Here is a 21,433-nt window from a genome sequence, read left to right on the forward strand (position 1 = left end):
GGGCGGGAGGACGAGAGGAGCGAGGGATGGAGAAAGCAGAGGGAGGGAGGGAGGCTGCAGAGAGGATGGACGGAAGGACAGAGAGGATGGAGGGAGGAGAGGGGGGAGCGAGGGGGAGAGAGGAGAGGATTGGATTGGCAGGGAGGCGGCCAGGAAAGATGGAGGGGGGTGGGGGAAGGAGGGGGGAAGAAGGGGGAGGAGGGGGGAAGAAAGGGGAGGAGGAGGGGAGGCGGCAGGGCTGCCTCAAGCCCCCAGTCTCCACCCACCACCGTGTGTGGTTTGGGAGGGTGTGGGGGTGACCCTGCCCCCGTGGGCCTGGCAGAGCCGGGGCGTAGCTGAGCCCGAAGAGGCTGCAGAGGCTGGAACACACGGATTTATGGGCCAAGAAGGCGGGCACCGGCATGGAAGGGCTCCTAGGAGCATCTCCGTGCCCAGGAGGTAGAAAGGGTCTGCGTAGAGAAAGGAACGTGGGGTGGTGAGGTGAGAATGAGACAGGTTCCAACCCTAGTTCTGACATTTTGTTTTCTGACTCCTCTGGGCTTTATTTCTTGGTATGAGAGGAAACCAGGATACCAGACCCCAGCAGGTGGAGAAGGGTGTGCAAGCGCTGAATGTGTGCTTCCTGGAAGGCAGGGGCAACCTCACCCGTTTCCTCTGAAGCCAAGAGAGAAGGGTTTGCTCTACAAGCTATTCACTCCTAGATGTGTGAGGAAATGAGACAGGTCAGAAAGGTGAAAGTCAGGGATGAGCCTAACCCTAAGGGTGCCTGGGTCACCAGGCTTGCAAACTCTTCTGCCTCCATTCATACCTGGTCTGGGACTGTGGATCCAATGCTTACAGAAAACCTTCAGAAGGAATTTCACCCAATGGGTCTGACCTAATTACAGAAGCTCTTTATTTTTTTGGGGGGGGGGGGTCCGGTCGTGGGCCTGAACTCTGGGCCTGGGCGCTGTCCCTCAGCTCTTCAGCTCAAGGCTAGCACTCTACCACTTGAGCCACAGTGCCACTTCCGGCTTTTTTTCTTTTTTGCTTATGTGGTGCTGAGGAATTGAACCCAGGGCCTCATGCAAGGCAAGCACTCTACCACTGAGCCACCTTCCCACCCCCTACAGAAGCTCTTTAAAAGGGCTGAGAATGTGGCTTAGTAGTAGAATGCTTGCAAGCCTAGCATGCATGAAGCCCTGGGTTCAATTCTTCAGCACCATATAAACAGAAAAGGCCAGAAGTGGTGCTGTGGCTCAAGTGGTAGAGTGCTAGCCTTGAATAAAGAAGCTCAGGGCAGTGCCTAAGCCCTGAATTCAAGCCCTAGGACTGACAAAAGAAAGAAAGAAAAGCAGTGCTTCCCCTGAAGGTTGGAAAAGTCCAAGGGATTTGAAACAAGAAAGGTCCTCGGCTCCTGAGATGGAGGGGCCAAGTGGAAGGAACATAAGAGGTGCTTCCAACATGCAGTTAGCAAGACCTCAGTGCTACATTCACAGGGAGTGAATTCTGCCACCATGAATGAACTTGAGAACAGGTTTGTCTGAAGAGCTTCCAGACAGAACTCACCTTAGCTGACAACCTCATTGCAGCCTTTGATTGCCAAGAGCTGTGCACTAATTCATAAGAGTTGTCTCAAACTGCTGAGTGGTACCAATCTGTTATAGATACACAAACTTATAAAACTAATGCACATACACAGAGCAGTTGTGTGTGTGCATCCTTCATTGGAACTTAGCCTTGGTAGGGATCTGGGAGATAGAAGGAGCACACAAAGCTTCTAATTGGTGGTAGCCCCAGCACAAACAGCCATTTCCTCAGGTTGAGCCACTGCAGCTGGAGCTGTTATGATTCATGTGGTTTGTATGAGGTCAGTGCAGGCCCTTGAACTCAGGCTCTCAGATCAGCAGGTGTAACCCTCTCTGATCTTCCAGTCTCTTGGATTCGACAGGTACAGGGGCCCGTGCCTGTCCTGTCTTGGGCCTGTGGATTCTTGTCTGGACCCTTGGGATCAACCTTGTCAGCAGCTCTTGGCACAGTGGTGGGCACACATTTGGTGCATCTGCTATGTCCAGGTTTTGACTTCTCACCATGTCAATTGCAGAAGTTCATGAGCAGCTGATTCAAATATATTTTTCCTGAACTGTGAGTTTATCAATCAGACCCCCACACTGGTCTTCTAAAATTAACCCTGCCCCCACAGGGGCAGCCTTGCACCTTAGAAGGGCAATTAATCATCCATCCAGCTGACATCTATGGAGCACGCAGTAAGACAAGATTAGAATACAGAAGTCCTAGCAGTCCTAGTAGAAACTGGCAATGAGCAGATCCCTGAAGCCAGATGTGGGTTTCCTTCCATTCCAGTTCTCTCCTTTCACCGACTTCAAAGCAGATGCCATCTCACATCTAGATGGATGGAACGGGGCCTTTTAGACTTGACTCCCCTCTTACTGGCTCCTTTGAGTCCTCATGCCCTCGAGGGTCTTTTGCTTTGCAGTCACATCTCAAATTTTCCAGTGTCAACATGACTTTCACACTGTTTCCAGACCACAGCTCAGCCTCTTCTGGCCTCTAGTCAAAGCAGCCCCATTTCCCTTCCTGGCACTCATTACACAATCCCATGTGGGACTGTGTCATGTCAATCAATCCTGTGGGTCAGATGGACTATGTCCACTTAGAGAGCTTCTCTTTCCTGTGGGAGCAGACAACTCCAGTTTGCTGATTTGGTGGAGGTCCTTTTGCCTGCTGCAGTCAAATTTGGGTTCTGCACCCCCAGTCTCTTAGGGGTTTTTTTTCAGGGGGGGGGTCTGGTCATGGGGCTTGAACTCTGGGCCTGGGCGCTGTCCCTCAGCTCTTCAGCCCAAGGCTAGCACTCTACCACTTGAGCCACAGTGCCACCTCTGGCTTTTTTTTTTCCTGCTTATGTGGTGCTGAGGAATCGAACCCAGGGCCTCATGCATGCAAGGCAAGCACTTTACCACTGAGCCACCTTCCCAGCCCCTTAGGTTAAGTTTTATGTGCTATAATTCACTGGCCTTGTGCAGGCTGCCTACCTATGTTGTGGGGCCAGAGTTGACTGAAGCAGCTAGCCAATCAGCTCATGGGCTTTGAGTCTTCAGGAAATAGTTGGGTCTCTGGGTTTGCCTGAAGAATCTCCGGACAGAACTCAGCTTAGCTGACAACTTCTTCATACTTCCCAGGGGACCAAATGTCCCCCAGGAATGATGGGCATCAAGGTAAAGGGTGGGATTTTTTTGGGGGGGGTCAATCATGGGCTTGAACTCTGGGCCTGGGTGCTGTCCCTGGGCTCTTCAGCTCAAGGCTAGTGCTTCACCACTTGAGCCACAGTGCCACTTTCTGGTGGATTTATTGGAGATAAAAGTCTCATGGAGGGGGGCTGGGAAGATGGCTCAGTGGTAGAGCGCTTGCCTTGCATGCCTGAGGCCCTGGGTTCGATTCCTCAGCAACACATAAGCAAAAAGAAAAAAGCCGGAAAAGAAGCTGGAACAAGCAGGGATAAAGAGAGGGGGTGGTAAGGACTCTCGGGCACTGGTCTTGAGCAAGGGACACTCATTGCAGGTTTTATGGTGGGCTTGTAAGTGGCAAGTTAAAAGATGCTTTTGCTTGGGCTGAGAATGTGGCTTAGTGATAGAGTGTTTCCTAGCCTGCATGAAGCCCTGGGTTTGATTCCTCCGTACCACACACAGAAAAAGCTGGAAGTGGCAGTGGTGCGGTGGCTCAAGTGGTAAGTGTGCTGAGCAAAAGAGGCTCAGGGACAGTACCTTGAGTTCAAGCCCCTGGACTGGAGAGAGAGAGAGACAGAGAGGCAGAGATGCTTTTGCTGGGCCATGTGAATTCCCCCCTCCCCCCCATTTTGTATCTGTGCCCTTTGGTCTGAGTCAGTCATCTTGGGCTACGGGATAGCGAAGATTCACAAATACCTTGTGTGGAAGGTACTTGTCTCCAACAGGCACGCTTTCACATCTCAAGAGGTCATTCCCCAGATAACTTGCTCCGGAACATCCACACAACTTCCCCAGAGACTGAGGCTGAGCTCGCGGCCTAGCAGCCACACCTTACTTGGTACTGCTTCTTGTCGTCGTTTACCTTTCTCTCCCTATTCAACCTAGCCAGGGCCCTGCCCCGAGGGCAGCAGGAGGCGCGCGGCAGCGCCTCCCTGCGGGGTGCAGGCCTCTGCACGGGTCCAGCCTGGCCTCTGCACTTTGGGGGGGGGGGGTGGTGCGGGCCTCTGCACGGGTCCAGCCTGGCCTCTGCACTTTGGGGGGGGGGTGCGGGCCTCTACCCGGGCCCAGCCTGGCCTCTGCACTTTGGGGGGGGAGGGGGTGCGGGCCAAGGCCGGGGCCCAGCCTGGCCTCTGCACTTTGGGGGGGGGGGTGCGGGCCTCTACCCGGCCCAGCCTGGCCTCTGCACTTTGGGGGGGGGTGCGGGCCTCTACCCGGCCCAGCCTGGCCTCTGCACTTTGGGGGGGGGTGCGGGCCTCTACCCGGCCCAGCCTGGCCTCTGCACTTTGGGGGGGGGGTGCGGGCCAGCCTGGCCTCTGCACTTTGGGAGGGGGTGCGGGCCTCTGCCCGGCCCAGCCTGGCCTCTGCACTTTGGGCGGGCTCAAACAGTCGCGCTCAGACTCGGACTTCAGCAGCAAAAGACGCCCCCGGCGGAGGCGGGAAGCCGCGCGTGCGCGCGGGGAGCGGCGCCGGCCTGGCCCGGGGGCAGGGCCGAGACACCGGACGTGACGCCGGAGTGTGACGTAGGGAGTGTGTGACGCGGGGGCGGTGCGCCCAGAGACCCCGAGAGGCTCCGCACCCTGGCCGGGCCGCGCGGCCCCGGAACGGTTTCCTCCGGGGGCGTTAAGCGGCAGACCGGAAGTGGGGCCGGAAGTACCCGGCGGACCGCAGCAAGTGAGCACCGCGGCCCGCCAAGTCCGAATTTGCAGACGGCGCGGGACGCGGGAGCGTCGCCCGGAGGCGGTCCGTCCCCGGGGCGGAGGCGCGGGGCTCCGCGCGGCGCGCAGGCCTGAGGCCTGGCTTCCGTCCGCCGGTGCTGCGGGGCTGCGCCGCGCGCGTGCTCAGCGGAGCGGGTGCCGGGGAGGGGGGGAGGCGCGCCCGCGCCCCGGAGATCCGGGCCGGTGCGGTGCCGGGACGCCTTTTCGCTACTTTGGCAGCAAGGAAATCCCCTGAGCCGCGGCGGGGCGCGGCGGGCCGAGGAGGCCCGTAGCGTGCTTGCCCGGGGACCTGCTGAGGCTGAGTCCACCTCCTTTTCTGAGCAGGGTGGAGGTCTGGGGAGGGCCTACTCGGTTGTCATCAACCCAAGGCTCCCCCTAAATAGGGTATAACACGGAGATGGGAAGGTGGCTCCGTGGTAGAGCGCTTGCCTCCCATGCACGAGGCCCCGGGTTCGATTCCTCAGACCACATAAGCAGAAAAGGTCGGAAGTGGCACTGTGGCTCAAGTGGTAGAGCACTAGCCTTGAGCTGAAGAGCTGAGGGTCAATGCCCAGGCCCAGAGTTCAGGCCCCACGACTGACAAAAAAAATAGAAAAAAGGAAAAATAAAGTGCAGGGTATAACATGCTGGCCTTTTGCCCTTCAAAGAAGGTCTTCCAGAAATTGCTGACAAAAGAATCTCTTGCCTTTCCCGTGTCTGTTGTAGGGATTTCTGTAGAGAGCACATGATGACCCAGTTCCACATGCTGGCATTACTTACCTGAAGAGGCTGAGACGCCAAGATACTCAGAGGGGATCCAGACAGCCTTCATCTCAGCCTACCTTTGTGCTATCCTGAGACCAGGCTGATATGCCCAAGATAGTTCTGAATGGTGTGACATTGGACTTCCCTTTCGAGCCCTACCAGTGTCAACAGGAGTACATGACCAAGGTCCTGGAATGTCTCCAGAAGGTAAAGCCACAGAGGCCTTTGTTTGAGGGTAGGTCAGTGGGGTAAAAATTTAGTGGAGGTCTAGTACACCTCTTCTCCAGCACATTCCAGCCAGGCCCTGCATTCTACCATCAATAGGGTTTCAAGGTGGGTAGGAGATTCTCCATCAGTCAAGTGAACAGAAGAGATGATTCTTCATGGGGGTGTTAGGTGTGCCTTGGGACCCTCTGAGTAGATAGCATCTGAGCTGATACCAGTGGATGGAGAGTGGCTATCATATCAGGAGAAAGTGTTTCCATATAGAGGAGCCTAGTCTTTCTTTAGGAGGTCTTTGAATCCCAGAGGTGTGCAGGGAAGTAGAAGAGGGCAGGTTACTTACTGCTGGGTTTCTTGGGGTGTGCTCCTGTACCCTGCTCACCCTTCCCCGCTGTAGTTTCTTGTTGAAAACTCTTATATAGGCCATCAGATTCAGATGGGACAGGGTGAGTGCCTGGATCCAGAATTGCAGAAGAGTTTCCTATTTTGAGACTTGACACTTAATTAGTCATCTTACTATTTATATTAGGCTGAAAAACGTTGCCACATTTTGGGTAATGCTCTGAAAATTGTTTGCTAATTTAATTGGTGTCTTGTAGGGCAGGAGTGGGAAATGTTTTATGGACTTTTGTTCCTTAGAGCTTTTGCTACCTGAGGGTGGGGTGGGCTATGCCTCTTTCTTTCATTGTTGTTGTAGGTCATGGGGCTTGAACTCTGGGCCTGGACACTGTCCCTGAGCTCTTCAGCTCAAGGGTAGCGCTCTACCCCTTGAGCCTTGGCACCACTTCCTGGGTTGTACCTCTTAAAAGAGTCATCCTCTTGCTTGCCGGGCTGTCTCCTAGCTCCCCCTCTTCTCTGCACTCTGCTTCCAATCCCATTCAGAAGGTGAACGGCATTCTGGAGAGTCCTACGGGCACTGGGAAGACGCTCTGCCTCCTCTGCACTACGCTGGCCTGGCGTGAACACCTCCGCGACTCCATTTCTGCACGCAAGATTTCCGAGAGGGTGCAAGGGGACCTTCTTCTCCATCAGCAGTTGTCATCCTGGGGGAACACCACTGCTGCTGACGGAGGCACCATAGGTGACTCTTCTTCCTGGGCTCTCCCTCCTGACCTGTGTGGGGACAGTCGAGAAAGGATGGACCCAGGAACAGGGCTAGTCCATCTGGCCTAATGTTGTTTTCTGCAGAGTTGAAGAGAATTTTGTATCCTCAACATCATTTCTATCTAGAGAGTAAAGTAGGGTAAGAGCTTTTTCTGGAATTAGGGCACCACAGGTATCCACATCTATGCGGGGTTCATGGTTGTTGGCAGGGCTGAGTTAGCTTAATTCTGCTTGTGTAAACACATGAGAACATTGCCTGAAGTCCCCCCTTTTACTCTTTCTTATGCTTGGACAGATTGCTATGCAGACATTCCAAAGATCATCTATGCTTCCAGGACCCATTCACAGCTCACTCAAGTCATCAGTGAGCTTCGGAGCACCTCCTACCGGTGGGTTAGCAGCTTCACACTTGCCTTATTAGCACAGTGAGCTTGGTGTGGGGTGACCGTGCATGTGTGCAGGAGGTGAAGCCTGCTGTTTGTAAAAAGACAGCTTTGTGGGGCTGGGAAGCTGGCTCAGTGGTAGAGCGCTTGCCTTGCATACCTAAGGCCCTGGATTTGATTCCTCAGCACCACATACGCAAAAAGAAAAAAGCTGGAAGTGGTGCTGTGGCTCAAGTGGTAGAGCACTAGCCTTGAGCTGAAGAGCTGAGGGACAGCGCCCAGGCCCAGAGTTCAGGCCCTGTGACCGGACCCCCCCCCAAAAAAAAAAAAAAAAAAAGACAGCTTTGGTAGGGTTGGGGTTTAGCTCAGTGGAAGAGCCCTTGCTTGGCAAGTATAATGCCCTGAGTTTTGCCCTCAGTTTTTTTGGGAAAAAAAAAAAAACAAAAACAATCTTGAGGAAAAAGAAAGTACTACTCTGTGTTGGTGGTTACTCAGGAGGCTGAGATCTGAGGATTGTAGTTCAAACCAGCCTAGGCAAGAAAGTCCATGAGACTCAACTCCAATTAACCACACAAAACTGCAAATGCAACTGTGGCTCAAAGTGGTAAAGCAAACAAGAGCACAGGGACAGTACCCAGGCCCTGAATTCGAAGTGGTAGAGCATTAGTCATGGGTACAAAAGCTTAGGGACAAAACCTAGGCCCTGAATTCAAGCCCCAATTCATGACCAACCACCCCTCCCCCCCCCCAAAAAAAACAACTTCGCCCTCGCACTCTAGGCTCCTTGTGGGTTGTAGGGGCCAGCACTCTGTGTGTGTGTGTGTGTGTGTGTGTGTGTGTGTGTGTGTGTGTCTGTCTGTCTGTCTGTGTGTGTGTCTGTGTCTCCCCATCTGTCCAGCTTCATTCATGAAGGGAGACAGGGCTGCCTCTTGCCAGTTCCCAGCCGAGTCTTGGAATCCTGCCTGTGCTCCTGTGTGGGACATGGATGCAGATTGTTCTGTTGAGCCTTTCCTGCCTTACCTCCCACCTCTGTCCTGAGATGGTCACACTGCAGCCACTCTTGCCACCAAATTCCCATGTGCTCCTTTGAGTCTCCACACAGCTCACATTGCTGGGCCTTGACTCCTTGGCTCTCTGCCAGGCCTAGGGTATGTGTGCTGGGCTCTCGGGAACAGCTGTGCATCCACCCTGAGGTGAAGAAGCAAGAGAGTAACCACCTGCAGGTAAGCTGCCACCTCCACGGCTCTGTTGGGCTGGTGGTGCTTCCGGTTTTCAGGCCCTTGCTGTGTGCCAACAGAGGTTGACCACAGGCTTTTTGCCTCCTCGTGGTCGCGGCCAAGATTTAAAGTTTGTTGGGGGCAGGGCATGGAGAGGAGCTGGCAAGGGCTTGAGGATAGATGGCCCTTTCTCAGGCACCTTATGGCTTTCTCTGCTCTTCTTGGAGATCCATTTGTGTCGCAAGAAGGTGACTAGTCGCTCCTGTCATTTCTACAACAATGTAGAAGGTAAGTCTTCCCACCTGGTCCTGCATTCGTACTGGCTTGAGGCACGGTCACCTCTTCTCTACCCCACCTGCATCACATGGGCAGGGGGCTTTGCTATAGCTCCCGTGGGAATGTGTCTGGCCAGTGTTCCACTCCAGAGGTCAGTGGGCACTGCTCAGCTGGCACTGGCATGGGTCCTGAGGCATAAGGGGAGGTTTGGGCCGTAGCATCAGTGCCCACGCTGTCCCTGAGCCAATGCTTCCACTCTCTGGCCTCTGCCCAGGCCTGAGAGCTGCAGTCCGGCCCCCTCTTGGGTTTGACTCCTTACTGCTTAGCGTTTTAGAAGGTTGCCCAGCTGCTCTGGCCTGTTATGAGTTCTCTAGCAGCCGGCCAGCCCTGGCTGTCTTTGGAGCAAGCTGAAGCCCCATGAGGGGTCCAGGAGGAAGGGGAGACCTTTGCTCATGAGGAAAGAGAGAGAAGCTGCTAGTTGAAACACTGCCTGGCCACATCCCCTTGGGCCTGGAAGGGAAAGCAAGCATGGTGCTAGCACCTCCACTCAGGACTCACTTTTGGTGCGGGTCTCTCCATGCCTGTCACCCCTCTTGGCCTGCTTTTTTCTGCTCCCCACTACACTCGCTTGCTCAGCTCTGTCTAGGACGTATTAGCAAGCTGGCTTTCAGCTGCAGCATGTGTTGATTGGCTGGTCTGCTGCTGTGCCCCACCCCTGCCAGTCCTGTCCCTGGGGGGTTCGGGGGAAGTGCCTATATGTGTGTGTAGTTTGTGTGTACTTTCTGGCCTCAGCAGGTAAGGACTGGGCCTTCATCTGTCCCACGAAGGGGAAGGGCAAAGCAACGCAGTAGGTCAGGGCACGGAAAGGAGGCTCTTTATTTTCCATATGTGGTTGCCTTCAGACTCTGGGACACTTGATAGAAGTTCCTGGTCTTGTGCACGTGATGTAGGGCCCAGAAGTTAGCAGTTTACTTCCCCAGGGTAGTCCCGTGGCCAGGGCAGGACAGCCATCAAGGTCCTTTCTGACGTGGGCCTTGCAGCTAGCATGGGTGGCGCCAGTACCCAGGCTGCTGTCCTGAGGAAGAGGATGGACCTCCCCTGGCCCTGCCAGCTCCCTGCTGGCTGTGACACGCCAGCTTCCTCCCGGTGGCAGCGCAGGGGCTGGGAGGGTGGTGGTCTCACAGGTCACGTGCTCCGTGTCCCTCGGCGACGAGCCGTTAGGCTCTTCCCAAACTGTGTCCGAAGGCTCCTCCTGCCCTGGAGGTTGAGAGGGTGCCTGGGCCCTGGGGTCTGTTTTGGCATCTGTCTGAATCCTCCCTCGGCATCAGGCTGGCCACTGCCTGCCGGGGGTGGCGCTCGGCTCCCTTGGGCTCTCTTCCTCAGGGGTCCTCTCCTGGGACCCAGCCTCCGGGCCAGGTAGGGCCTGTGTCCTGGGCGTCCGTGCTCAGGGGACCTCAAATGGCCCCTGAGGTGTGCACTCACCCTGTTTCTTTTCTACAGAGAAAAGCCTGGAACAGGAGCTGGCCACTTCCATCCTGGATATTGAGGACCTTGTCCGAGGCGGGAGCAAGCACAAGTGAGACCCTTCCCTTCCCTTCCCACTGAAGGGTGCTCACGGTAGATCCTTGTGACGTGGAGGGAGGCGCCGCGCGCTTACGGTAGACGTGACGTGGGAGGGGGGCGCCGCGCGTTTACTAGACGTGACGTGGGAGGGAGGCGCCGCGCGTTTACTAGACGTGACGTGGGAGGGAGGCGCCGCGCGTTTACGATAGACGTGACGTGGGAGGGGGCGCCGCGCGTTTACTAGACGTGAGCGTTTACTAGACGTGACGTGGGAGGGAGGCGCCGCGCGTTTACTAGACGTGACGTGGGAGGGAGGCGCCGCGCGTCTCCTCTTCTCGTCTTCACGGCGGAGTCGTGGTGCGCGGGCGCCGCGTCTTCTCTTCACGGCGGAGTCGTGGTGCGCGGGCGCCGCGTCTTCTCTTCACGGCCGAGTCGTGGTGCGCGGGCACCGGCGTCTTCACGGCGGAGTCGTGGTGCGCGGGCGCCGCGTCTTCTCTTCACGGCCGAGTCGTGGTGCGCGGGCGCCGCGTCTTCTCTTCACGGCCGAGTCGTGGTGCGCGGGCGCCGCGTCTTCTCTTCGCGTCTTCACGGCGGAGTCGTGGTGCGCGGGCGCCGCGTCTTCTCTTCACAGCCGAGTCGTGGTGCGCGGGCGCCGCGTCTTCTCTTCACGGCCGAGTCGTGGTGCGCGGGCGCGGGCGTCTTCTCTTCACGGCCGAGTCGTGGTGCGCGGGCGCCGGCGTCTTCACGGCGGAGTCGTGGTGCGCGGGCGCCGCGTCTTCTCTTCGCGTCTTCACGGCGGAGTCGTGGTGCGCGGGCGCCGCGTCTTCTCTTCACGGCCGAGTCGTGGTGCGCGGGCGCCGCGTCTCTTTGCTTGTTGTAGAAGCGGGGCTGCTCGGTTCGCTGGGTTCCGAGCAAAGTGAAGTGACAGGAAGCCCCCCTCTGGCCCTCGCCCCCGCGGCAGCCGCCGCGCACAGAGGCTGTGTGAATTTAGAAAGCACACTTGGAGCCAGGCATCCCCGCTGGGACAGACAGACCCTTCTACTGCTTAGGTACAATCAGCCAGCAACAAGCCAGAGCTGGAGGCGAGGCTCAAGTGCGGGAGTCACCCCTGCAACAAGAGTTTAAGCTCTAGTACAGGCACAGAGAGATGGGGAAAGGAGGAGGAAGAGGGACGAGAAAGGGGAGAGTTTTCTTTGTGCCTATTCTGCGACCTTCTTTACCACTTAACACACTTGGAGTTCCCGGGTCGGTACTTGGCTCCCTTCTGGTAGAGCATATCTCCATTGGGCACAGTATTTGAGTAGCCGACTCAAACACTTGAGGCCCTAACTTCCATCCCCAGCACAGAAAGGGAAAGAGGGAGGGAGGGAAAAAGGTCTGCTCTTTTCTGTTGTTGTTGGTCATGGGGCCTGAACTCCGGACCTGGGCGCTGTCCCTCAGCTCTTCAGCTCAAGGCTAGCACTCTACCACTTGAGCCACAGCACCACTTCCAACTTTTTCTGCTTATGTGGTACTAAGGATTCGAACCCAGGACCTCATGCACGGGAGGCAAGCACTCTACCACTGAGCCACCTTCCCAAGCCCAAAAGTTCTGCTTCTTAAATTATTATTTGTGCCAGTCCTAGGGCTTGAACTCAGGGCTTGGGCACAGTCCCTGAGCTTTTTAGCTCAAAGCTAGTGCTCTATTACTTGAGCCATAGTTCCACTTCAAGCTTTTTGGTGGTTAATTGGAGATAATTGTCTCATGGACTTTCCTGTCTAGGCTGGCTTCAAACTACAATCTTCAGAGCTCAGTGTCCTGAGTAGCTAGGGTTACAGACATAAGCCACCAGTACCTGGCACCCTGCCTGCCTTTTTTGTCTTTCTCTTTTGTTTTATTTTTTGTTTTCTGTACTTCTTTGTTGTTTTTTTTCCCTAATGATTCAGGAACAGGCCGGGATTTTGTTGACTTTTCACACGTTTTGTTGGTTTTGTGGTGATAGGGTTGAACTCAGGCTTTTCTCCTGGCGTCACAGAGTTTTGAAGTAGATGATATTGTCGAGGAGCTGTTACCTCACAGGTGCTGCCTGTGCCAGCTCTGCTGAAGGCCTGTGTGCAGGGTGAGGACTCCGTCCTGGTCACAGGGTGCAGCGGCCCATGTGGCACTTACAGGCTCTTCTCTCCCTTTTCTCCCAGAGTATGCCCTTATTACCTTTCTCGGAACCTGAAGCAGCAAGCTGACATCATCTTCATGCCGTACAACTACTTACTGGATGCCAAGGTGAGGAGCTGATGACTTCTGATGTCCAGGGGATGTCCCTAGACTGGGGAGTCAACCACGGAAAGGAAACCAGGAGTGAGCCTCTGCTGCTCAGGCCCTCAGAGCCGCAGCTGAGGGTGGGTCCTGCCCCTCAGTCTTTCATTAGGGGCCAGAAGCTGATCTGATGGGACTGTGAACACCTGTTGGTTCTGAGCAGCCTGAGCACAGGCAGGCTGGTGGTGAGGAGAGTATCAGGTAGAGCCTCTGGGACAGGGCCTAGCTTCGGTTCTGGCAGGAGGTGCAGAGAACACAGGAGATAGGAACATTTTCCTGTTGTCAGTGGTTTCTTTCTAGTATGTTTTTGTGGTACATCTTTTTGTTCCTCACCCTTCATTTATCATGGTCTGTGTATCAGTGGCTTATCCCTTCACTGTTATGTTTTGGTCAGTTGTGGGGTTTGAACTCAGGGCCTGGGTGTTGTCCCTGAGCCTCTTTGTGCTCAAGACTAGCACTCTACTACTTGAGCCACAGTGCTACTTCCTGTTTGTTTTTTTTTTCAGTCGTGAGGCTTGGGTGCTGGCCCTCAGCTCTTCAGCTCAAGGCTAGCACTCTACCATTGAGCCACAGCTCTACTTCCAGCTTTTTCTGCTTATGTGGTGCTAAGGAATTGAACCCAGGGCCTCATGCATGCAAGGCAAGCATTCTACCACTGAGCCACCTTCCCAACCCCTACTTCCTGTTTCTGAGTGGTTAATTGGAGATAAGAGTCTCATGGGGACTTTTTTTGCCCAGGCTGGCTTTGAACTTCAATCCTCAGATCTCAGCCTGCTGAATAGCTAGTATTATAGGCATGAGCCACTGGCACCCGGTAGCTCTTAAAACCTAGAGGGGGAAAGTGGAGACAGTCTGTGGATGGCAGATAGAGCAGAGCAAGCGAAGCTGTAAATGGGTTAGATAGAGGTTAGACTAGGTGCCCGTAGCAGAGCACCTTCGCAGCAGTGGAACAGGGCGGGTTTGAGGCATGCGGTTCTGGTAAGGTGTGCTGTGGTTGGCACCGGAGGGAGTCGTGTAAGAACTGCTGCAGGCGTGGGTCTAAGCTCCATCTCCACGGCTAACACGATGGTTGCATGGAAATGGGAGTGGTTTGTCTTGTTTAAGCTTTGTTTTTTGTTGTTTTTTTAAAAAAATTCCAGTAGTGGTGTTTGAACTTGGAGCCTTGGGGCTCTTCTACACCAGACTTTGCTTCTCTAGGCGATAGAATATTATGAAGTTAGTTATATTGTCGTTCCTGGCTTTGCAGCTGAGAGAACAAAGACACAATTTTAGAGCCTTGATAAAGTCTCAGAATAATTAAGGAGCTAAGGGTTTCAGTTAACCAGCAAGAAGCTGGCAGTGAAGCTGTGGCTCAAGTGGCAGAGCAAAAAAATCTAAAGGACATGTACAGACCCTAAGTTCAAACTCCAGTACCATGTGGCTTAGTGGTAGGGTGCTTGCCTAGCATGCACAGAGCCCTGGGTTCAGCTCCTCAGCACCACATAAAACAGAAAAAGCTAGAAGTGGCGCTGTGGCTCAAGTGGTAGAGTGCTAGCTAGCTTTGAAAAAAGAAGCTCAGGGATGGTGCTCAGGACCTGAGTTCAAGCCCCAGGACTGGCAAAAATACATTCTCCCCTCCCGCCCCCCCCCCCCCAAAAAAAAACCTCCTGTACCAGCACCAAAAAAGTAAAAGAAAATTTAGACTATTAAAAGGTCAGTCACAGAAAGGGAAGGAGATGCTCCTGTGCTCAGAACACATAAATTCCTGTCATAACCAAATAGTCTACTTCACCACTGGAAGAGACCCGAGCAGATCCTTCTCTAAGGGATGGAATAGCTATGTCTATATGGAGGCAGATACTCAGCACCCGTATTTACCAAATAATGCTGACCAAAACTCAAGGGAAATAACACTGCGTTCCTACTGAAATTGCTATTTAAGAGCTAAGGGGCAGGGCTGGGAATGTAGCTCAGTGGTAGAGTGCTTGCCTAGCATGCATGAAGCCCTGGGTTCAATTCCTCAGTACCACATAAACAGAAAAAGCTGAAAGTGGTGCTGTGGCTCAAGTGGTAGAATGGTAGCCTTGAGCAAAAGAAGCTCAGGGACAGTGCCCAGGCCGTGAGTTCAAACCTCAGGACTGGCCAAAAAAAAAAATTTTTTTTAAAGGACTAAGCATGTAACTTGCTGGCAGAACACTTGACTAACATTTGAAGGCCCGAATTCCATCTTCAGTACAGAAAAAAAATAATGATGAATGAGGTGTGGAGCAACTGGAGGTGTCTGTGTCTGGTGAGTGGTAGTGGTACAGCAGCTCAGGAAATACAGTGTACCAGGCAGCCTCTGAGAGAGGAGCTAAGTGCACAGACAGGCATGTGGTCCCTAGAGCTTCCTGTGGGAAGAGGCCTGGCAGTCCCACATAGCAGGAACCATGAGCAGCCAGGAGCGGGTGAATGTCAGGCAGCCTTCCTAGAGCAGCAGACACACAGCGGTCCCGTGGTTGATCTGATGTTCTGTAGGAACCCACTTATCTGTCAGAATTAGCTAAGACATTTCATTAAAACCTAAGTTGATTAAGGAATACACCAGTGATGGGGTGGGAAGGTGGCTCAGGTAGAGCACTTGCCTAGCATGCATGAAACCCTGGGTTCAATTCCTCAGTACCACATAAGCAGAAAAAGCCAGAAGTGTGCTGTGGCTCAAGTGGTAGAGTGGTAGCCTTGAGCAAAAGAAGCTCAGGGACAGTGCCCAGGCCCTGAGTTCAAGCCCCAGGACTGGCAAAAAACAAAAAACCCCAAACCCCCACAGATACCCAATTACAACCCAGATTGCTTGTATCAGAGCCTGGGCACTGAATTTTTGAATGTCTCCAGGTGTGTGTACGCGTGTGTGCAGTGTCAGGTCTACGACTCCTGGCTGTCATGGCTTCCTGGACAGGAAGCTAGACAGGCCCTTCTGGTGTATGTACGTGTTCTGGGACAGACTCCTGGAGCACCCGGCTTTGGTCAGACCTTGGCAGCTTCTAGGCCGCCTTCCAAAACTGCTTTGGAACAGCTGTCCTTCCTGACTGCTGGGTCTGAGGGCTCTCTGTCCCTGCCCCGTGTGTGTGCGTGTGTGTGTGCGTGCTTCTGTGTGTGTGTTTCTGTCTCTGTGTTTGTGTGTTTTGTGTGTGTGTGTTTCTGTGTGTATGTTTCTCTGTGTTTCTGTGTGTGTTTCTGTGTGTGTGTGTATGTTTCTCTGTGTTTCTGTGTGTGTTTCTCTGTGTGTTTCTGTGTTTTGTGCGTGTGTTTCTGTATATGTGTTTTGTGTGTGTTTCTGTGTATGTGTGTTTCTGTGTGTGTCTCTGTGTGTGTTTCTGTGTGCGTGTGTCTGTATGTGTGTGTCTGTGTGTTTCTGTGTATGTTTCTCTGTTTCTGTGTATGTATGTGTGTTTCTGTGTGTGTCTCTGTGTGTGTGTTTCTCTGTGTGTGTATGTGTGTGTGTATGTGTGTGTGTTTTGTGTGTGTGCATGGTGCCTGTGGTGCCCATCATGTGCCTTAGTCTCCCTTTCCCTGCCTCTCCCTCTCCTGTTTTGCTCCAACCTGACTTGTCTTCTCTGCAGAGCCGCAGGGCGCACAACATTGACCTGAAGGGGACAGTTGTGATCTTCGATGAAGCCCACAATGTGGTAAGTCTGCTGCCTTCACCCTGAGGCTTCCTAAGACTTTCTTTTTTTTTGTTATTGTTGTTGTTGTTGGTTGTGGGTCTTGAACCCTGGGCCTGGGCACTGACCCTCAGCTCTTCAGCTCAAGGCTAATGCTCTACCACTTGAGCCATAGAGCTACTTCCGGCTTTTTCTGCTTATGTGGTGTTGAGGAATTGAACCCACGGCCTCACACATGCGAGGCAAGCGCTCTACCACTGAGCCACCTTCCCAGCCCGCCTAAGACTTTCTTGAGCAGCCCCACTGAGACCCTGGAGACCCAGGTACTGCTGCCGCCCTGCCCTGTCTGACTAGATGCCTTAGCTGGCCAGAAACTAGCCAGCTGGGCCCTGGAAGCACCCTTAGGCACGAATCCAGAAGTGAGCCCCTCATTAGACCTTCTCCCTCTGGCCTGCCTATGGGAATGGCCTTGCCATGGACCGGCTCTGTCGGGACGACGGAGGACACCTAGTGGAGGAACTGGAACAGGTGGGGAGATGGCAAACAGACACTCACACACAAGAGGAGTGGATGCTGAGTGCGATTTATTGCAGAGGATGACAAGCTTTTATAGCAAGAGTCTCCAGGAGAAAGGGCAAAAGGTTACACAATCTTGCTGCAGGGCTTCATTCTTGGGTGGTCACCAGCTGGTGGCCTGATAGGTACTTGTTTCCGGCTTATCTCTATTTTTAAGAAATACAATGGGTTTCGATGTTTATCACCAATTAACCATTACTTTTTTATAGAGGCCTTAACTGTCCCATAAGATCTTTCCTGTTCCTTCTTTAATAGTAAGCACCAAGGAGGCCTAGATCTAGCAAGTCTCTTAGTAAATGAAAGAGAGTAACAGGAAGTTCTTTCTCCTAAGTAGTTATCCCAGCAATTGCCATACACTCTTTCTGTTCTATCGGCGCCTACAACTTCTTGTAAATCTCTTACAAACAATCCCTTCTGCTGAAGTGGCACCATGAAACCCCCAATACTTTTATATTTACTTATGACTTGTCTACTAGCCTCCGTAAGAGGGGCTTTCAGGGTAGCACTTAACTCTGGTGAGTTAGTCATATTTTTTAAGACACTCATCAGATATTGGAGTCGTCAACACTCTTAAGAAAGAGCCTTGAATAAGGGAACGTTGAGCATGAGTAAGTACAATGAGCAGCAGGAACAGTAAAAGATTAATAGGCGCTCCTATACAGCGAAGAAAAGAAAAACAGGAACAGAAACACATCTTTCCCAGGGGCTTGCCAGCCTTTCCAGGAGGTAGGCCTCTTTGAAGCCCCATTCTCTGAGGTAGACTTTGGTGAAGTCCCATTCTCAGAGATAGGTCTCTTTGAAGGCTCATTCTCTGAGGTAGACTTTGGTGAAGTCCCATTCTCAGAGATAGGCTTCTGTGAAGCCCCATTCTCAGGTCTGAAAGCAGGTTTCCCATTCCACTGGAGTAGGCGTGGCATGGCCTGGCTCAGTGGTCTCCGGGACTCTGCTCTTGTCATTCTTCCTGCAGGGTCTCTGCCTTCAGGTCACTTGGCCTGGTCCTGAGAGGTGTGTCGCAGCAGAAGTTCCCCCTTGGTCCTCCGTTGGTCCTTCGTCATCAGCCTGTTCCCACACTGCCTCTGTGGCCTTGCTCAGGACTGTGTGCTTGCCTTGGAGGCCGGGCAGCATGCCTGGCCACTTTGGAGTTTGGGGAGAGGCTTGGGCCTCCTGGGCCTCCTGGGCCTGGGCGGCAGGGACTGCCTGCAGCCCCTGCTTGGCTCTAGCAGTAGTCCATGTGCCACATCTTCTGACTTTAGAAGTCAGAAATAGTAAATTTTTATCTATGAAACATTGGCAACTAAAATGAAATAATAAACTTTAAACATGGGTATAGTAACCAGTTATCTCAGCTGTGACCAGGGGCCAGGGCTTTGGGGACTTCATGTCACTTCTGCTCCCGGGACCCCCATCCTGGTGTTCTTCAGCGACAGTTTGCTTGGGTTCTCAGGAGAAGATGTGTGAAGAGTCGGCGTCTTTTGACTTGACCCCCCGAGATGTGGCTTCGGGACTAGAGGCTCTCGACCAGGTTTTGGAGGAGCAGACCAGGGTGGCACAGCAGGGTGAGCTCCACCTGGAGTTCAGCATGGACACTCCCAGCTCAGGTGAGTTTGTCAGGAGCTGAAAGGTGTGGTTGAGGTGTGGAGTGGCCACCCGGAAGACAAAGTGCCCTGCACAGCACCTCGGCCGGGCTTGGGCCCTTCTGTCCTGGAGGCATTTTAGGATGACCTTGAACCTGTTCCTCCTGGGATTAGAGTTATATGCAATTCTACTGTTTTTTTTTTTAAAGCTTTATCAAGGATTTATGCTCATTTTAGAGGATGAAGTATGGAGAATCGGGGGTGGGAGACATTCCCACTCCTTATGCAGATAATGGGAGTTACAGACTCAGAAATGACAGTTGCTGTCTGCAGCCCTTATCTTTCTGATCTGAGGGAACATGCTTGGCTTTGTTGCCTAGCAACTCTAATTCTTAAATAATGCTTCTAGGTGAGTGAGGCCTATCTTAAACACTCTACCACTAAGCCAAGTTCCCGGCTCTACACATGTATGTTTCTTTTTTTTTCTTTCTTTTTTTTTTTTTTTTTTTTTTTTTAGGTCCGGTCGTGGGGCCTGAACTCTGGGCCTGGGCACTGTCCCTCAGCTCTTCAGCTCAAGGCTAGCGCTCTACCACTTGAGCCACAGCGCCACTTCTGGCTTTTTTCTTTTTGTTTATGTGGTGCTGAGGAATCGAACCCAGGGCCTCATGCATGCAAGGCAAGCGTTCTACCACTGAGCCACCTTTCCAGCCCGACACACATGTATGTTTCTAAGGGTGAAAGACACAGCCTCATATTTGAATGTGGGCTGAGGGCTTCAAGTAACTTTTTCTCTTGAGTGCTCTCCATCCTGGTGCGTGTGTCTTGTACTTGTGTGCTTTCACTCATGCTGGCTTTTTTTCTCATACCTGTCCTTTCTGTCATGCTGGGTTTTTTTTTTGCTGGGGCGCTGGGACCTCAGGCAGGCAAGCGTGTGGTCGGGCAGAGTGCTGTGAAACCATGAGTGTGCTTCCTTCTCTCATAGGCATCAATATGAATCTAGAAGACATCGCCAAGCTGAAGAGTAAGTGTTGCCCTTCCTTTCCCGTGGAGACTGGGTGGCCCCGCCTCTGACTACCCTTTGACTTGCAGTGATTCTGCTTCGCCTGGAGGGGGCGATCGATGCCATCCAGCTGCCTGGTGATGACCGGGGAGTCACCAAGCCTGGGAGGTGAGGGACAGACTTAACCCTGCGACCTGTTGCTCCAGGAACCCCTGGAGCTGGTAGGCAGCGGACACTGGGTTCTGATTTCATGGAGGTCTGGGTCTGACTGCCCAGACCTTAGGCTTCACCCACCAGCAGAGTCTTTTCAGTGTTTGAGGCCCAGCAGGAGTTGGACCTTGGGTATGTTGAGATAGTGTTCTCAGCCCTTTCCTCTGGCTGGCTCCTTGTGGCCGGGAAGGTGCCTGTTAGGAGAGCTTGTTGGGGTGACCCGTGTAGTTACCCACCATGTGAAGGGCTCTGGGAGACCTAGAAGATTCTGAGCACTCCACAGGCCTCCAGATTTATTTAGCAGCAGGGTTTGCCACCTACAGTGAAGGCAGCCAAGGGACTGTGGTTAGGGCTGAGGGGTAGCTTTCCTGGGCACAATACACCCAGTGACCATGCTGGTACCAGTCCTGTGGAGTGTGTTGTGGAATCTTGAGCTGCTTTCCTCCTCCCTGGGCCATCTGATTTCCTCTGAGCTGTAACCCTCTCAGAGGCTCCCAGCTCTTTCCAGGTAAGCAGCCGATGTACAGTGCTGGCCTGGCTCCTTGGCTTTCTCTCCCAGACTTACCCTCAGCAGCCCCACCATAGGGCTTGCCGTAGCTTCCACTGCCCCTGCCCTGTCTCTTTCCTAAGTTCTTAGGGAACCTTCCCAGAGCTACCACCCAGAAGTTTGATCAGGACCTTGCTTTACCCAAGGTGGAAGCTCACCTCATCCCAGGGCCCAGTGTCCGAGTCTCACACCAGGGCTGCTCTTCCCTCCTGTCTGGTGGCTCCTGAGGGCAGAGCCTCTGGCCTCCAGCCTTGGCCTTTCTGAGGGCTCAGCCCATCCTCTTTCCTCTTTGGCAGTTACATCTTTGAGCTGTTTGCTGAAGCCCAGATAACGTTTCAGACCAAGGGCTGCATCCTGGATTCCCTGGACCAGATCATCCAGCACCTGGCAGGACGTGAGTGTCAGGGCCGCTGGCCTGGGGCTCAGCAATCCAGCGGCCCTGACGCAGACAGGGCTGAGGCGGAGGCATCGGCGCGGCTGTGTGTGTGTACTAGAACCGCACCACCAGTGTTAGTAGCCTGCTTTGGTCCCTCCTCGTGAGCAGGAGTTTGGCCTGCAGGCCCCGGGGCCTTGCTGGCGTAAGGCAGGGCTTGGCACCATGGTCAGCACTGCTGGCTCCCGGGCTTCCTTTGCCTGTGGTTTGCGTGTCAGCTCCTTGCTGTCCTACAGGTACTGGTGTGTTCACCAACACAGCTGGCCTGCAGAAACTGGTGGACATCATCCAGGTAGGAGCCCACTTTCAACTACTTGTGCCTCCTTTCCTGAGGGAAGTTGGTGAGGGGTTTCCAGGACAGGACAGGGGTCTCCTGCTACATGTCTGATTGGCTAACCCTTGTGCTCCTTTCCTCTTGCCTTGAATGCACTCCAGGTCTCTAGAGAGGCAAGGGACAGTGGGTCCAGCCATGCTAGCTGCTCAGTGGCCAGACACACCCAGGGGTGGAGAGTGGCAGCCAGGCGGCCTCCCAGGCCCCTCAGGGTCAGGGAGGACACACATCCTTACTTACAGATGGGCCCTGGCTCTCCAGCTTGAGAGTCAGGATTTCTTGAATAGCATCTCAAGGACAGGACAAATGGGAACTCCTAAGAAGGAGGAGGAGGGGGAGAGAGGGGAGACAATTGACCAAGAAGCAGGTCACTGTGACGGACCAGCTCGGCCGAAGCACTG

The 21,433-nt window shown here is 53.7% G+C and overlaps 1 protein-coding gene across 1 annotated transcript in view; it reads left to right on the top strand.

Moving 5' to 3' along the window:
• Window positions 1-4,792: 4,792 nt before the first annotated feature.
• Window positions 4,793-21,433, top strand: part of Rtel1 (regulator of telomere elongation helicase 1) — a 29,071-nt gene continuing 12,430 nt past the window's right edge. Inside the window, 14 exon segments of the mRNA XM_042672254.1 lie at window positions 4,793-4,964; window positions 5,645-5,890; window positions 6,788-6,986; window positions 7,305-7,398; window positions 8,534-8,615; window positions 8,837-8,897; window positions 10,386-10,461; window positions 12,624-12,708; window positions 16,320-16,385; window positions 18,382-18,535; window positions 19,494-19,532; window positions 19,601-19,679; window positions 20,565-20,662; window positions 20,938-20,993. Of these exon segments, the coding sequence (XP_042528188.1) occupies window positions 5,789-5,890; window positions 6,788-6,986; window positions 7,305-7,398; window positions 8,534-8,615; window positions 8,837-8,897; window positions 10,386-10,461; window positions 12,624-12,708; window positions 16,320-16,385; window positions 18,382-18,535; window positions 19,494-19,532; window positions 19,601-19,679; window positions 20,565-20,662; window positions 20,938-20,993 (1,191 nt within the window). The 5' untranslated portion in view covers window positions 4,793-4,964; window positions 5,645-5,788.

This window comes from Dipodomys spectabilis, unplaced genomic scaffold (assembly GCF_019054845.1).
Source record: "Dipodomys spectabilis isolate Male_0828 unplaced genomic scaffold, ASM1905484v1 ptg000692l, whole genome shotgun sequence".
Lineage (NCBI taxonomy): Eukaryota > Metazoa > Chordata > Mammalia > Rodentia > Heteromyidae > Dipodomys > Dipodomys spectabilis.